At 52.9% G+C, this 17,728-nt stretch overlaps 1 protein-coding gene across 6 annotated transcripts in view; it reads right to left on the reverse strand.

Moving 5' to 3' along the window:
- Positions 1 to 17,728, reverse strand: part of SCUBE3 (signal peptide, CUB domain and EGF like domain containing 3) — a 103,469-nt gene that overhangs the window by 43,078 nt on the left and 42,663 nt on the right. For 4 of the 6 annotated variants that reach the window (XM_030561305.1, XM_030561303.1, XM_030561307.1 and 1 more), the window contains exons 5-6: positions 14,037 to 14,162; positions 11,201 to 11,317 (exon numbers count right to left, since the gene is read on the reverse strand). In XM_030561305.1, the coding sequence (XP_030417165.1) occupies positions 11,201 to 11,317; positions 14,037 to 14,162 (243 nt within the window). The remainder of the gene's footprint in view (positions 1 to 11,200; positions 11,318 to 14,036; positions 14,163 to 17,728) is intronic. The other 2 variants (XM_030561306.1, XM_030561304.1) reach the window with 1 other exon arrangement.

Raw genomic sequence — 17,728 nt, forward strand, 5'->3', positions numbered from 1 at the left:
GCTTGCTCGGGGGTTCGGGGAACGAGAGAGCAAACCGGGAAAGGAGACCAGCTTCGCCGCGGTTTGCTCTCGCGTTCCCCGAACCACCCTGCAAACCGTAGGGAAGGAGACCTGCTTGCTCGGGGAACGAGAGAGCAAGCTGGAGAAGGAGACCAGCTTCGCCGCGGTTTGCTCTCGCGTTCCCCGAACCACCCTGCAAACCGTAGGGAAGGAGACCTGCTTGTTCGGGGAACGCGATAGCAAACCGGGGAAGGAGACCAGCTTTGCCGCGGTTTGCTCTCGCGTTCCCGGAACCACCCAGCAAACCTCAGGGAAGGAGACCTGCTTGCTCGGGGTTCGGGGAACGCGAGAACAAACCGGGAAAGGAGACCAGCTTGATTACCAGAGGCTTCCTCAGGTATGCTGGGATACCTGCTTATTCCACGGAGGTCAAGAAAAGCGCTGGTAAGTGTCTATATTTGATTACCAGCGCTGGATCACCAGCGCTGGATCCTCTACACCTGAGACAAAACGGGAGTAAGGCCAGCGCTGCAAACAGGGAGTTGCAGCGCTGGTGGTGCCCTGCAGATGTGTACACCTCCTAAGTTGCAGCGCTGTAACTCCCTCACCAGCGCTGCAACTTTCTGATGTAGACAAGCCCTAAGGGACCAATTCCACCCTCAGTCACCCTGATGTAAATGAGACGCGACTCTGGTGTAAAAGTGGTGTGAAAGAAGAATCAGGCTCCGTGGGTGCAAAAGAAGAGCGTGGCAGGAAACGCAAGCAGGAGGGAGGTGTAAGGAGGAGTGAGCCCAAGTAACTCCCAGCACACTTTAACATATACCCTCTTCTGCTCCTTCACCATATAGCAATTTAGACCCCTAGGGCCCACCTACTGATGTGTAACTGCCCATCACCTGGGAATCTGGCCCTTGTATCACCAGCTTCAAGTCAGTAGCTGGGCCAGGGGCTGTATTCTGCCATGAGCTGCATGGCAAATATCCCCCCTGGGGCAATCCCATGGAAAGCACCCGTGGAATGAACCCAACTAGCCTGGCAGGGGCTGGAGCAGTTCCTGGGAGATAAAGGGAAGGGGCACACAGCCCCACTGAGCCAGGCTGCTGGGGGCTCAGGGGGGACAGACATGTCACAGAAGGTGAAGATAAGTATGAGGAAGAGAGGTCCTAGAGGAGAGGCTTCAGGAGCAGGCAGTATGCTGCTACCTGGGGCAGGGAGAGGGGGTGTGAGACAGGCAGCTCCAGGGAGGTTGAGGCCTGGTACAGAGAGTTCCAGGGAAGCCAAGGCCCAATGCTGAGGGCTCCAGGGTACATGCATGTGTCACACGTGCTGGTGGGGCTGCTCTGGAAAAGCTGAGGCCTGGCCAGGGGGTGGGGGGACCAGATGAGGAGGCTGGAGCCTGAGAGCTGGAGTGAGGGGGTGAGAGGGGGAGCTTGTGCCTGGGAGGAAGCAGTGTTGAAACAAGGACCTTTGCGTAGAACCTGCCTCCACTTTCAGCCCTGCCCTCACAGAGGGATCACTGTGGTCGCAAGGCCCACGGGTGCCTGAGCCAGCATGAAGGAGGTGAAGGGAGGAGTCACAGCCAGGTCGTAACGGATCAGGTCTAGGCAGCACCGGCAATGAGCCGTCTGGAGCCGTCTGCACTCAGGGGAGATGGGGGGCTGAGGAACAAAGCGCCAGCTGCTGCTCCCATTAAAATCGATGGCAGAGGTCCCAGGGCCTTCACTAGGGTCAGGATCGAGCCTGAGCCAGGCTTGGGCTTTGCTATATGACTGTGTGGATCCCTGCCTAGTAAGATGGATCCACAGCAGCAGGCGAAGGAGCTGGGGGAGTCATTTCTCCACGCGCTGGGCCTCCTGGGGGTTCCCGAGCCAATTCCTCAACCCTCCACAGAGGAAGAGCCAAGCAGATGGGCTGGACCCAAGGACCAGGAACCTGGCAGCACAGAGAAGGTGAGCGTTTGGGCAGTGCTTCCCCCATACATGCACGGCCCATGTGGAACTGATTATTCCCCAGGGATGGTGAGGCGACGAGAGACAATCAGAGTGTCTGAGCAAAGGGCTTAACAAGAAATAACCTCCAGAGGCAGGTGAGACTGCGCGGAGGGGCCAGGACGGAGTCGAAGACAGGAGGAAGGTGAGAAGGAAAAGAGAGAGGAGTGCGATCTGCTCCCAGACACCTCAGGTCCTCAGCTCTCTGCAGTGCTCAGTACGGGGCAAATCCTAACTGGCACCTGGGACCTTACTCTGCCACCAGGATTTGCCCCAAATGTCCATGCTGGACAAACCAGCGGTTGGGGGGTGGTGGATGCCCCCAGGGCACACGGGCAGGGGGTTTCACTCCCTTCCTCTGCAGCAACAAAGAGGGAGTATCTCCTGTACGGTCAGTCTCTTGTGATTGTGGGGGCACTCAGCAGAAGATGACATCTTGTAGATGCACCAGGAAACGCTGCCCCAGCCCCACCATGCCCCTTCCCACCTTAGAACACCATGTAACATCTTACAGCTGCTCAAGCCAACTGCACTGATGCAAACGTCATATATCTATCTTGGGCATAGGTCTGCACTCCCCATGTTGGGGTAAAGGGGGGACAGACTGGAGCCTTGGGGAAAGAACGGGCCTTCTGAGGGAGGCAGACCTGCCTGTAATATGCTGACCCCATTATGGCCAACAGAATGGGCAGGAGGTGAGGCAGGATGGGGGAATCCAGCTGCAGGGGACTGGCAACCTGGTTCAGGGCTGCCCAATGAGTTTTGGGAGTGGCTCAGGGAAATCAATAATGGGATAAGGAGCCTTGAACCCAGAAGCGACCAAAAGTTATTGCTATCCAAAGTTTGGTCAGTGCCCCCATCCTATGGAAAATAAGTTGGGTGGGTCTCAGCCCATGAACAGAGGTCCATGCCATAGAGCACACTGTCACAGTTGGCACCAATTGGCCTGCTGGCTGGCAGACTAAGGAGTGACTGAATTAGTTCCCTATTAATGCTGCCCTGCATGGCACGACCCCACACACCATGGATAATACAGGGGGCAGAAAAGCTGTGTGATGATGTGCACCCCTCTACTCACACTGAGAAGCAGAAGGGGTAGAGCAGCCTGGTAGAGGGGCTCACAGGATCCGTGCTATTAAAGATGGAAAGAGAGCTAACCAAACGCAAGGACGATCTATATCCAATGTCAGACCCTTCCTCAGTTTCTCCTCGTGTCCGATGGCTCTATTAGTTGCTGAAGCGACTTAGCCTGCTGGCTAAGTCCCAAAGTTCACCCCAAATAATCCAAACCAACACAAACCTAGATCTTTTGCCCGGGCCTCATTCCTCCCTCTGAAGGTCTGTCCTCTTCCACCAATCTTCCAGCCCACCTGGGATCTAATCAGCCCCTTGGTAGCAGCAGAGGTCTCTAGACGGCAGCACAGTGGGAGCCCAGGCCCACCTCCACTATGGGTTTTCAGGCTTGGTGACCCGATACAGCCAGACTATCTAACCCCCGCGCTCCAAAGTTGCCCCATCTTCTTCCTACAGTGCCGGTCCTCCTGGTCGTTAAAGAGCCCTGACTTCTCAGTCTCCTCTCCCTGGAGTCCCTGGGTCAGCAGCCCCACAGGCTGCTCTTAGTTCCCAGCAGGCCTGCTCTTACCCACCTGACTCTGTGTCCCTCCTCCTCTCCACATCGGGAGTCAAACCACTGAGCCCCAGCTGCCTTAAAGGGCCAACTCACCCAGTGACCCCAGAGCATGCAATCCATCGGCATTCCCCCAGAGAGAGGGGGAGCCAGTTACTAAACTGATACATACTGGAACTCACGCTCATTGGGATTCCCGGTGACCCACAAGCAGGGGCGGCTCTAGGTATTTTGCCACCCCAAGCACAGCAGTCAGGCTGTCTTTGGCAGCTTGCCTGCGGGAGGTCCCCGGTCCCGTGGATTCAGTGGTACACCTGCGGGAGGTCCGCCAAAGCGGCAGGACCAACGAACTCTCTGCACGCATACCGCCGAAGGCAACCTGCCTGCCGCCCTCGCAGCGACCAGCAGAGCGCCCCCCGTGGCTTGCCATTCCAAGCACGCGCTTGGCGTGCTGCTGCCTGGAGCCACCCCTGCCCACAAGCCACAAAGCTGAGGACACGAGAACACAGGGTGTGCCACCCCTGATCGGATCTCTGCTCCATGCTTCAGAGAAAAGCAAAAATCCACCCCACATCAGTGGCTCTTCCATTCTGTAGATGTTTTGCAAGAGCAAGATTCCTTCACAGACCATCTTTTCTCCCAACCTCCAAATCCCCCACGCATGGCTCATTCTGCAGACCAATTGCCCTCGATAACGCACGTGCTCAGTAGCTCTGGATCTTTCAGCATCTCTTCAAGGTGCCTGGGAAGGGGGCAGAGCATGTTTTTCTTTCCTAGTCCCTGTCCTTCTGCCCATCTGGGTCCACCTCTGATGCCAGGAGTGCCCCCATAAGCCCACAGGACCAAGGCAAAGGATTCTGGGAGCATCTGAGGAGGACCCGTTGCAGGTGGCTGAGTGTGGTTCAATATATGATAAAACTCAAGAACCGCTGCCCTAAAGGCCAAACTACTTTTCGTTCTCCTTCTCCAGTCATGTTTCCTGCTAACTCGTGGCTCCGGCTTCCAAGCTGCCAGCTGAGTTATGCTCCATCCTAGACACAAACCCGCTTTCCCTGCATCCACTAACAGCCTAATACAGAGAGGATGCAATGGGGAAGGAGCGCTGGCACCGGGGGAGCTTTATCGCAATGGGGAGGCAACGCTGGCGCGTCTGGGCAGCGTGCTATATCACAATGCGGGGGCAGCGTTGGTGTGTCTGAGGAGCGTGCACTATCGCAATGGGGAGGTAGCATTGGTGCATCTGGGGAGAGTGCTATATTGCAGTGCAGGGGCAACACTGGCACGTGTGCTATATTGCAATGCAGGAGCAGTGCTGGCGCGTCTGGGAAGCGTGCTATATCGCAATGCAGGGGCAGCGCTGGTGCGTCTCGGGAGCGTGCTATATCGCAATGGAGAGGCAGTGCTGGCGCGTCTGGGGAGCGTGCTGCATCACAATGGGAGGCAGCACTGGGCGTCTGGGGAGCAAGCTATATCGCAAAGCGGGGGCAGCACTGGGGCATCTGGGGAGCGTGCTACATCGCAATGGAGAGGTAGCGCTAGCGCGTCTGGGGAGCATGCTATATTGCAATGCAGGGGCAGCACTGGTGTGTCTGGGGAACGTGCTACATCACAATGGGGAGGCAGCACTGGGGCATCTGGGAAGTGTGCTATGATGCAATGCGGGGGGCAGTGCTGGCTGTCTGGTGAGTGTGCTACATCGCAATGCGAGGGCAACGCTAGTGTGTCTGGGGAGCATGCTATATCGCAATGGGGAGGCAGCGCTGGGGCGTCTGGGGAGCATGCTATAATGCAATGCGGGCGCAGCGCTCACGCATCTGGGGAGCGTGTTACATCACAATGCGGGGACAATGCTAGCGCATCTGGGGAGCGTGCTATATCGCAATGGGGAGGCAGTACTGGCGCGTCTAGGGAGCATGGTATATCGCAATGCGGGGACAGCGCTGGCACGTCTGGGGAGCGTGCTACATCGCAATGCGGTGGCAATGCTAGCGCGTCTGGAGAGCATGCTATATTGCAATGGGGAGGCAGTGCTGGCGCATCTGGGGAGCATGCTATATTGCAATACGGGGGCAGCGCTGGCGCGTCTGGGGAGCATGCTATATTGCAATGCAGGGGCAGCACTGGTGCGTCTAGGGAACGTGCTACATCGCAATGGGGAGGCAGCGCTGGGGCATCTGGGGAGTGTGCTATAATGCAATGCGGGGGCAGCGCCGGCGTGTCTGGGGAGTGTGCTACGTCACAATTCCGGGGCAGTGCTGGCCGTCTGGTGAGTGTGCTACATCGCAATGCAGGGGCAACGCTAGCATGTCTGGGGAGCATGCTATATCGCAATGGGGAGGCAGCGCTGGGGCGTCTGGGGAGCATGCTATAATGCAAAGTGGGGGCAGCGCTGGGGCGTCTGGGGAGCGTGCTATAATGCAATATAGGGGCAGTGCTGGCGCGTCTGGGGAGCGTGATACATCGCAATGCGGGGGCAATGCAAGCGCGTCTGGGGAGTATGCTATATCGCAATGGGGAGGCAATGCTGGCGCATCTGGGGAGCACATTATATCGCAATGGGGAGGCAGTACTGGCGCGTCTAGGGAGCATGCTATATCGCAATGCAGGGACAGCGCTGACGCGTCTGGGGAGCGTGCTACATCGCAATGCGGCGGCAATGCTAGCGCGTCTGGAGAGCATGCTATATCGCAATGGGGAGGCAGTGCTGGCGCGTCTGGGGAGCATGCTATATTGCAATGGGGAGGCAGTGCTGGCGCGTCTAGGGAGCATGCTATATTGCAATGCGGGGGCAGCGCTGGCGCGTCTGGGGAGCGTGCTATAAATCGGTGTTGCCATTTCTGGGGAGCATAAATCACCTGTTTGGGGAGCACTTTAGCAGGGTGACTGACACCTCCACCAGTGACAGTGCATCTCACAGACATGTTTTCTCCATATGGAACCACAAAGCCTCAAGTCCAGGGCTGAGCGCACAACTGCGGCCTGCTGCTTTCCTCTGGCGTCTCTAACAGCGGACAGAACAAGCCCCTCCCATAGTGTGAGGCTGACCTGACCCAAAGAGCTGCAAAGCACTTTAATCAACAGGGCGGGGTGGGTTTTGGAGCTGTTGAAAAGGCTGCTTTAGAGAATAAACATGAATACATAAGGTCATCAGCCTCCCCTCCTCTGATGCTGGAGCCAGGGTGGGAGTCATGAGGGCTGGCCCCTGCTCTGCTCAGAGGCATGTTATTCATTATCTGCATTTTTAAAAGCAGCAATAAAAAGCAGAAAAATGAAAAACACCAGCCGCGGCCTAATGAAACTGTCATTCAAATGAAGCCACCCCGCTTCCTGCCGGCTGGTGTGAGCTGAAGGAGACCTGCATGAGGAGCCTGCTCCCAGCGGCCCTTCAAACACACCGCATTCAATTTCAAAGCTCTCGGCCTCGGGAGCAGGTTTGCACTCCCCTCCCTGGAAACTTTATTCCCCTTGAAATTATGAAGTATTTCAGAGGAAATGGAGAAGGGCGAGGGAGGGCAGGGGCGAGCAAGGGAAGCTGTCTGCTGAGACTCGGCCGTAGAACAAAAAAGAGCAGTTATAAATATCCAAGCAGGTACCTAAGCCTCCTGCCTGACTATAAATCTGTCGTCCGGGCATCCCTGCAGGGAAGGCAAGATTGGCTGTCTGTTAGTCACAGATGGCAGCACAATCCTGCACTGTTTGAGGCGGGCGCAGTTAGGGGACTCAGCTGCACTCCGATGCTACCAACCGTGCCGAGCTGGATCCTGGCTTCACTCACACTGATCAGCACAGCCAGGTGTAGCCAAGGGCAGAGCGTGGCTCATTAGACAAAGGGCTGGGCAATGCTGGAAGCTGGCCCAGTTTGAAAGGGATGCTATGTCTGTAACTCACATGGCTGCGGGAGGAAGGAGCGGCAGAGTGGATGCAGTGAACAGACCCCCTGGGATGAGTCCAGAGTGGAGCATCAGCGGCTAGTCAGGATTGGCCAATGTTACTACTAAAATACTTCGTGGCTGTATTTAATTTCATGCATGGAGGTGAGTTAGCAGGAATATAAATTACATGTACTGAATCACACAGGAAAATGTTTTCTAAGGGGCTGGGAAAACATGAAAGAAGATTCTTTGACCAAGGTTTTTGGAAGAGATTGGTGATTTTGGGCCTCAACTTGATGAGATACCTTAAATGTCTGAGCACTGAAAACCTCTAAAAATCAGGCCCCATGAGCTATATGTCCTAAATCCCTAGACACTGTTGAGCCCCATCAAAACATTATCCTGAAGGCTTGTACAGCCTCAAATGAGGACCTCAAAACACTAGCTAGACATTAAAGCTCTGGTGCCCTGGAAGGTAGGTATTATCCCTATTTTACTAGTGGGTAAACAGAAGCACATATCACTGAAATGACTTGCCTAAGGTTACAGAGTAAGTCAGTGGCAGAGCTAGGAGTGGAACCCAGGTGTCCAGAGCACCCAGTTCTCAACTCTAACCACTAGACTTCCCAGGCACAGCAGGAATGGTTAGGCTAGAGGATGGAAGGAGCCCTGACCGACTTGTACACAGAGAATGCAAGGGAATATTTGGAAAAATCCAACATATTTACAAAGAAATTGAGCATCTAAAGATGCAAACAGGGGCCGACTGGGAATTACAAAGCTCTAAGCAGGTTAGGCGACTAAGTGCAATTGAAGTCAGTGGCCATTCATTACACATCTAATTCTGCTAGGCATTCTGCATCTTTAGGCACCTAAATACCTTGAAAAATCTGCCCCCTCGTCTTTTTCCCTGTTAAGACCATAGAAAAAAACTGCTGTCGTAGAAGAAAGATTCTCTCAAGGGAATCTGCAACCCAATTTACCATACCACTGTTGGTTTTTTTTGGGTTTTTTTTGGTAGAAATCTGAGATGTTGCCATGAGAGTGGAGAAATGTAAATACGGTACTGAACTTCAAAGAAAGGCGAGGAGGCTGGTCCTGGCCATGACTGCCGTTCGTTTAATGATTCAATGAATAAGAGGGTGGGGGAAAAAATCACTCAACTGCTGGAAGATAATGAAAACATGAAAAATGGTTTATAAAGACTAGATCTGGTCACTCAGTTGCACTTTTTTTGTTTTTAGAATAACACAACTGTGATTGGAAAGTGGAAGGTAGGAGGATCGAAAAGTGGCTAAAGGGCCATGGAAAAAGGGTAATAAAGAGCATCAAAGCAAGGGGAGGTACCACAGAGACTAGCGTGCTTAATGATTATTTATCATTTGTACTGTGGTAGTGCCTAAGAGCCCTAGTGCTGGGCCAGGAGCCCATAATGCTAGGCACTGTACAGGCACAGAATGAAAAGCCAGTCTCTGTCTCAGAGAGCTTAGGATCCGTCTAGTTGAATCTCTTCGTTAATGATGCAGAACCAAGGCTGAAGCTGCCCATTCATTACATTTACAGATAATTCTCTATCGGAGGAGCTGAAAACATCAGGGAGGACAGAGAAATTCCAGCGGAACCAGAGTGACTGGAAACGTGATCAGAAAACAACCCAAACACAATGAGGTTCAACTCAGAGGAAATGTAAGCACTAACGCACCTAGGGGCACTGGCTTCCCAAGCAGAGCTATGCAATGGGAAGGGGAGACTGGAGAAGCAGCAGGGCTGGAAGACGTCTAGGGGTGATGATGGTGGCCAATAATTTAGACAGGCATTTGCAGTTCAATATTGCCCCCCAAAAAGACAGAAGCAGCATGGGGCTGCCTAGGTAGAGGCATCACATCCCAGAGCAGGGAGGCACTAGTTCCTCTCCATGGGGTCAATCCTGCTCCCGCTGAAGTTAATGGGAGCTTTGCCATTGATTTCAACAGGTGTGAGAACAGGATCTATACGGCTCTGGTGCAAGAGCACCAGGGAGTAAATACCCTGGTACCAGAAAGATATTGACAAACTGCAGGTGTGCACAGGAGAGTAACACAGATGTTCGGGGGGTGGGGGGTAAGAGGGAGAGATGAATAGAAGTAAATACACAGAGATTGGCTCACTGAAATCTAAGGGGGAACAGGATAATAGGATATACATATCTGTAAACACCAAGGAAGGAGTGAGATTATTTAGGAGGGCAAAAGGGGGTAGAATTAGGCATAATGTGATGAAATTAAGGAAGGGAAAACTTGGGGTCTGAATGTCAGAAAAGTTTTCCTGGCAGTGAGATCTCTGAGGATGGGGAATTATCTCCCAGGAGGCAGGGTGGGAGCCCTGTTCCTTGGGAGGGGTAAAGTTAGACTGGACAGATCACGTGTGTGAAACAGGGAACAATCACAGGCCAAGGAGAGGGATGAGATGGGATTTCCCAGTGCTAGCTTGTAGAACGAAGCTGCCTCGTGTGCAGGGCATTTTCTGTGCCTGCACAGCAGGAGCTTGAAAAGCTAAATCTCTCAGTTGCTTTTAATTCCTTTTTTATTTTTCAGTAAGAGCTAACATGTTTACAGCAATCTGTGGACTTAATCACTTCCCAAATGTAACATTTTTTGAAATCAAATCAGCTGTTAAGCTGCGCAAGCATCTGAAACTAGTAAAACTTCTATCTCTGTTTGATGTTTTACAATTTGAAAACACACAGAGAAAAAAAAAGCTGATTTGGGGGGTTGTTGGGTTCTGTTTTTTTCATTTTTGCAAGACAATTGTTGGTGGGCTGAGACCTCATGGTGCCAAGTTTCTGCTGGGAACAGACTCACGTCCAAATCTTAACTCCCCCACTCATCCTTCCCCAAAGACTAGAGGATAACAATACAAGGGAAGATAACTGCTAGCCCAGAACAAAGCTTCAGATTCCTTATTCAAGGCATTCTAATTCTTTTCCTAGAGAACTTTCCCATGTGTCTGCTCAAAAGTGTGTGAGTGTGAGAACAGGACTGGGCATGCACGTGCAACTGTCCACCTGACCATGTTCACAAGAGCAAACGAATGAATGCACATATACCCCGTACAGCTGTCTGCAATTAGAATACATGCTGTCATGTAATATATATAGATCTGTGCATTAATTAAGCCTGTACAAAAGGCTCCCCCACCTTTGCTAAATTACTTAGAAACATCCTCAAACATAGTGAGTCCAATTCTGGTCCAGCTCTATTAATCAACCAATTATTGTTGGTCCATTTGAACTAAAGGAGACTCTCCAATTACTGGACAACAGTACAGGGCTTATGATGTGCAGCTGAGTTGGATCTATCACACACACACACACACACACACACCCTGTGCTGCTTTTTAGAATACCTAGATTTCTTGTGGGGGAAAACTCCACAATGTCTGGAAGCCTCAAGAGCTGGTACTTTCAGTGGGATCCAGAGCCAATTGTTTGGCTGTACAGAGACAGATCAGAGAATAAATCTTCACAGCAGTGTTGACCCTCTCTGTACAGCTCTGGATCCCTGGCCGGTGAGTGTCACAGGTAGGAGAGGGAGCATTCAGTAAACTTCAGTGGAGTCTGGGGCAGCAGCCTGGTAAGCAAGTAGTCTTAGTGCAAGTGCACTGAGATCCACAGGCCAGCCAGAGCACACACACAGATACACACAGGTGTGATCTAAGCTACAGCTTTCACCTACCTATGCACGTTTTTCCATCAGCGTGCAGCACAAACTTCACATGGCAGCCACACTTGGGCCCTTGGTCTGTATCGTCACACGTGTGTTGGCATCCTCCGTTTCCATAGTTGCAGGTCACTGCAGGGGGCAAAGAACCCACAGTCAAGAAGTCAGCAACAGCCTAGAGCAGGGAGCAGGTTCCAAACATCATCATCCTACGCTCTTGATCTGGAATGCACACGAGCAGGGGAATGCAGGCTGTCTGGAGATTGGAACGGTCACATCAAACAGTCCCTTTATGCCAGCATCCCATCTCCTGCCACAATGAAATAGGTTAAACGATCCATTTAGTCAGGCATCCTGAGCAAGGCACTGGTCCATCTGACCCAGTATCTGATGTTCAAGCTATTTAGATCATCTCTAGGGATGTGAGAGAGACGCTCTAGCCCTATGGCCCTTTCTGTCTCTGGCCTTTCTTCCCAATTTTTGTCATGGGGACACTTGCCTACTGGGAACTCATCTTCCCAGCTCGATTCACACTGGCCAATGCACCATCCCATGGTAGCAACTTTCAGTTAATACCCAGCTGGGCCACGTTTAAACTGGTGTCCTAGAGGTGGAAGGCTGAGAGCCGCGTGAGAAAACCAGCCGAGGTAAGGTGAGAGGAACGAGCGGTTCTAGAGTGAGTCAGATCTAGATCCTGTCACCCTAGGTTGCAAGTTCAAATCCAGCCTAGGGTCAAGATTTTCAGAAGTGACGAGTGATTCTGGGTGCTCGACTTCAGACACTTTAAAGGGGCTTGAAAGTCAGAAAGTGCTGAACATCCACCCATGAAAATCAGGGCCCATTAAGGTACCTCAAGTTGGGCCCTCAAAATTGCTAGTCAGTTTTGAAAATCTTGGCCCCAATTGGTAGTGACTGAAAGTTGTTGCCATTTCATCACTACTTTGAGGACAATACCTTACACAATTCAAAGGGGAAGTAGGGAGCTGGCATCATGGCCCAGTGGTGGGCTTCCTGCCTATAGTGCTGGAGGTACCAAGTGCAAACCCCAAGGAAACACAAGTAGCAGAAATGAAAATAATAATAATTATTAGCTTGGAGCAGGTGGGATTCTCTGGCCTGTGTTATGCAAGAGGTCAGACTAGATAATCACAATGGTCCCATTTGGCCTTCAACTCTACAGGAACAGAAACTGACAGGACAGTCCCAAATATACAGAACAACAGGGTTTAGTTCCAAGACTGCTCCGGGAGACCTTGGATGGTTTAAATTTAAAATTTATGAAAAGATTTAAAATCCAGGGTTTGCAGAAATTTTTAAGCTGAATGTAATTCTACCTAGTAGATTTAGCTTCCCAATTCCCAATCCCTCAGGCAACTTGGAAAGTCTCAGTCACAATGGTTAAAAAAAAATCCTCCTCAGCCATTTCTAAGTCTGTGACTTTCGCTGCAGAAATCTTAGCAGATGACTGCCATGGGGTTTCTTGCTTCTTTCTCATAGGCATCTACTACTTGCCAATGTCAGAGAGTGGGCTAGAAAGACCACTGATCTGGTCCAGCATGGTAATGTTTATTCAGTAATAAAAAATTTGTTATTGGGGATGCATGGGATTTTCAAAAACTCTTATGTCACTTAGGTGCTTTGAAAATCCGACCCGATGTTCTTAAGCAGGCAAGTTGCTCTTTTAACTTAGCCCAGAGTGAGAATCAGTTTGCTGGATTCAAGCTCCATTTCATCCTCACTGCTGAGAACAAATAAAATAACAATCAAATAAATAAAATGTTTTTTAAAAAAAATTAAAATCTTGCCAGCAGCAGTGAATTCCTGGCCTGAGATCAGAGGAGCTGACAACAGCGAGTCCCCAGGCAAATGATTCTTGTGGTTCTCTGGTGCCAATCACTAGAGTGAGATAATCTTCTACTTTAAGACTAAAGCTGATCAGACAGCAGGCTCGGCCCAGGAAAAGTGGTGAAGTCCATGCAGCGTTCTACCAGAGGTGACTCTGGCCCATTGTCTCTGCAAAAGAGTCAGCTCTGAAGCTCTGTGAAGAGGGAGCAATGGGATTTTGTAGAGATCTCACTGGGGGATATTGAGCCGTCAGGACCCCATTTTAATTACTTCTGCATTATCTGGGGTTGCCTCAGCCTGGGCAGGGAGCGGCCTGCGCTCACGGACACAATGGCATAGGCAAACCACTGGAAAGCTGGGCAGGCAGATGGCGTCTGCAACAGATGCTGCAAGAGCAGTGAAGGAGGCTGGCTGGAAACACGGCCCTTAAACCTCAGAGAATCAACCCATTTGGGAACTGGGTGTTATTAAGCTTTTATTAGGAGTCAGGACTCCCTGGTTTGATTTCTAGATGGTAGGAGGAAAGTGCAGAGCAGGCAAGGTGATGTGGTCTAAGTGGTTAGAGCCGGGAGGCGAGGAATGGGCATCAGGGCTTCTGGGTTCTTTATCTGGATCTGGGAAGCCTAGAGATTAACGCATGGTGACTGGGAGTCAAGGATTTGGGGTTTTGCTCCCAGACTTGGGAGAGCAGTGTGGTCTAGTGCTCAGAGAAGGAAGAGATGGTGTCAGGACTCCTGAGTCTACTGCTTAATGCGGGAAGTTTGGGCACTAGGGGTCTGAGGTTCATTTCCTTGGGTAGGTGGAGAGGGCGGCCTAGAGCAGGGGGTGGCAGTCTGGAGAGCCATGTATTAGCTTCACAAAGGAATGGTGATTGCCATGGAGCTGCGTCAAGGCCCGAAGCCCCCCGAGAAAGGTGGGTCTCATGACACAAGGCTGGGCTGGTATCCCCCAGGCTGAAGCCACAAGCAAAGGCGGGGAGAGGAGCAGCCAGGCACCGGGCTCTTACGTTTGCAATCCCGCTGGTTCTTGGTGAGCTCGAAGCCCGGCCGGCACTCGCAGGCGATGCCCCCTTTGGGGGTCTCCCGGCAGATGTGGGCACAGCCGTGGTTCTTGTTCATGCAGTTCATTCCTTCTAAAAGAGAGAAGAAAACACATAAAAGCTCCACCGCTCCCCTGCAGGGCTTGAGCCATAGGGCCAGGGAGGGTCTGGGATGAAGGGTGAGTTTCCTTCACGCTGGCTAGGATTGAATACAAGATGGTCACTATCTCAGAGGGGCCAGATTACCTGGGCACAGTCTAGAGCCAAGCCCCGCCTGCACTGAAACCTCTGTTGCCTGTGAGTGCCTGGGGGAAGCATCCCACAGCCCTGCCTAGGGCTCTCCGGGGACAGTTGTCCACATAGCCAAGTAACACAAGCCCCTCTATAACCCTCTCCTCGCCCCACATGCATCTCATCCCCACCCCAAAATGCCTTTGACTCCCTTCAAACCCCTCTTGCCAGCCTGGGACAGATCCAGCCAGGACGTGCCTCCCCCACTTTTGAAACCCAGCCCCACCTTCCCCCTCCCACATATGCCATCCATCACCACCCATCCTTGGCATGCCCATTCCCCATCTCCATCAACCACAGGACCATCACTTCTTCCTCCTGCCGCACTGCCCACTCTCCCTCCGCCCTCAGTACCCATTTCCCCTCCATTCTCGCTTTGCCCACCCTCAACCTCCTCCCCATGCTCAGCCTCCACCGTACAGCCCCACTGCACCCCTCTGCACCCAGGGTCCTTCCTCTCTTCCCCTTCCCTACCCCCACTCTGCCAGCTCGCCACCATCCATAGCCCCCCTCCAATTATCCTCCCCGAATCTGGCCTGTCTGCCTGCTCTGCTCTGCTCCCCAGTGGCTTCAGCAGCAAGGAGCCGTGCCAAGGTGCCCAGGGCTGTTTCCCTAGGAGAGGCTGGACAGCTCTAGGAAGGCTGGGCAGTCAACGTGCCAGAGGCTGCATTAGCTGCTGCTGATGCTGTCTGGGCTATCCAGGCTGCAAACTAAACAGGGCACTGCTGACTCACGACCCTAGATTGTTTTGACTTTTGCTCTGGTGCATGGAGGCTGAGTGTAGAGCAATGTCCCCAGCCTGACAGCATCCATCACCCTGTATTGGCCACCTGCCATCAACAGGAGCTGAAGCCAGACTTCCTCCTGGACACACAGTGCTGGTAGGACTTGGAGCGGCCTCGGGGCTGCCAGGGCTGGGTGGATCTGTCACATTGTATGGGGCAGCTGCTGGGGTTACTATGGTGCCTTGATGTTGGCTCCAGCCCAGCTCCAGCCGCCCCAGGGAGTGGGAGGAGCTGCAGGCACCTGATGTCACAGTGCTGACCCAACAGCCTGGCCTCAGCCTGACAACAGCAGCCAGCCCCAGGGCAGCATTCAGCCATGGTGGAGGTTATGTGGGGTGGCAGCACTTCCCAGCCAGGCCAGGGGTGGGGTGTGCATGGCACCCTGTCTGCCCACAGCACCTCTCCACAACCTACAGAGCACTTCGTCCCCATCATGGAACTTTCTCTGCCATGGAACACCATGGGGGAAAGAGTCCCCAGAGGCCAAGCCACGAAGCATCCTCTGCAGGCCCACGGTTCAGATTTCTGCTGCCGGCAGCAGTGCGGGTCCCTTCCGCTCTTTGCTGTCGCTGTTCTTCTTGGCAGGCCGCTGTGAGTGGGAGCGGGAGAGGGCTCGACTCTGCACCTGCAGAGCCGTCCCTGCCAGATAGTGGCATGCAATAGCCTCTTCCACACAGGCTGCCACCACTGACCTGCGGCCCTGGTGCGCCAGTGCATGGCCTGGCCTGGTTTCCCCTCGCGAAGCCTCGGCTCCTGGAGAGGCTGTACAAGATCAGCCTTGAGCCGCACGTGAGACCACAAAGGGCATTCTGTAATGACCAGGCACAAATGCCATCTGGAGACTTTGCCAGCGGAGCCTTAGGGCAGAAGCCCAGCTTATTCCGCAGCTCACGGAGGAAGACTGCTGTTAAACCACACGCGTTGGCGCCAGAACTTCTGGGTTCTATTCCCAGCTCTGCCAATGCTTCATTGAATTGGCTACAGGGAGTCCTTTCCCTTTGCTATGCCTCAGTTTCCCCATTTGTAAAACTGCGGAGAGGGACGCTGGCCCCCGTCCCCTTTGTAAAGTGACTGGTGGGAATTAGCCCATAGCAAGATTCTTACTGGCCATGAGAGAGAGACACACTAGGGGAAAGCAACATCCGGAGGAAAATTTTACTCCAACACAACCTACATCCGGTCGGAGAGCTAGTGCATTGGCCTCTCCCAGTGCTGAAGGCCGAGAGCAACCAAACAGGTCTAATCAACCTCCCGGTCCCTCTCCCTCAGGTGGCTCCAACTTCCAGCTCAGCTCATCCCATCCCACCCCCACTCAGGGTGGGGTTGACCAAGATGCATCCCCAATCTCATCAAGGCTGGGCCCCTGAGGAGAGCAGAGATCCAGCCAGTTCAGAGCCAAGACGGAGCATCTCAGACTTAACTAGGCCTGGCCCAATGTGATCAACACGTGTTGGACTGCTATGCTGGAAGTTGCTTATGGCTGCCAGCAAGCGTGTCTTCCATCCACATCGCAGACCTCACTGACGCTGATGGGGCTGCCACCTACCTTTCATTCCAGCTCAATGGAAGAAGCAACTAAGCTCTTTTATGGAGGAAGGTAACAAATATTAGAAGCCATTGCCCAAGGCGCTGGGCTGCATGGGCAAGTCAGAACATGCACTAACTTGGAGAACATAAGAGGGGGTTCCCTGGGGACCAATTACAGATGCAGGAGGTGAGGACATTGATTGGTTGCAGCTGTTTGTGTGGGTGTGTGAGGCAGAAAGCCTGAGAAGCAGTCATGAGCATGGCCCTGAGAGGGAGCAGACACAGAACTCCTTGGGGCACAGGACTGGCCGGCAAGGCAGGCTTGAGAATTGCAAGCAAGGAAACTGCTTGCTGTTGCTGGTCCGTTCTGGGTTCAGGGAACCAGGACTTTGCGTGCCTTAAGCAATAGGATTGCACCGAACAAATACTTGACTCAGACGATCCATTTCTCCTCCTATTGGAAACAACCTGCCAAGGGCCTTGAATATTGCCTAAGCGCTCGGGCCAAGGGACAATAGAACTGTAACGCATCATCTCAGGGTGGGCCATATGGGGCCTGGGCCTACCAGGGCAGACACCCTAGTGTTGCAGGAATGCCCTGCAAGGGCTGCCTGCAAGGGAAGCTTCCCAGAGCCATGCCCCATGCACAGGCGAAGAGATGGGAACACGGTGGGTATGGTTGTGATGAGAGGCCTATCCACACACATACATATAATCAGAGCATTGTTTATGCTGGGTAATAAAGCGCCCAGAGAGAAGAGAAAGGAGCCAGGAACCAGGCAGTGGCAGCTCGCATTCCCATTTCAACGAGTGCCCCAGGGGATTCCTAAGGCAGCAGCATGGCGTGGGCGGCAACGTAACTTCTGTCTGTGCCCATAAGCTGCATGAAGTGTTGACAACCAAGGCAGGATTTACATCCTGGCTGCCCTGAGGAGCTGCAGGGGAAAGGGTGGGGGGGGGAGGCTTTGGGGAGCTGCTGGGTTATGTCTCTTGTTATCTTAGCCATGCGCCCCCCCCTCCCCTGCCCCCCCAACTTCCCCCAGGATGGTCTCCTTT

Source organism: Gopherus evgoodei, chromosome 4 (genome assembly GCF_007399415.2).
Source record: "Gopherus evgoodei ecotype Sinaloan lineage chromosome 4, rGopEvg1_v1.p, whole genome shotgun sequence".
NCBI classification, from domain to species: domain Eukaryota; kingdom Metazoa; phylum Chordata; order Testudines; family Testudinidae; genus Gopherus; species Gopherus evgoodei.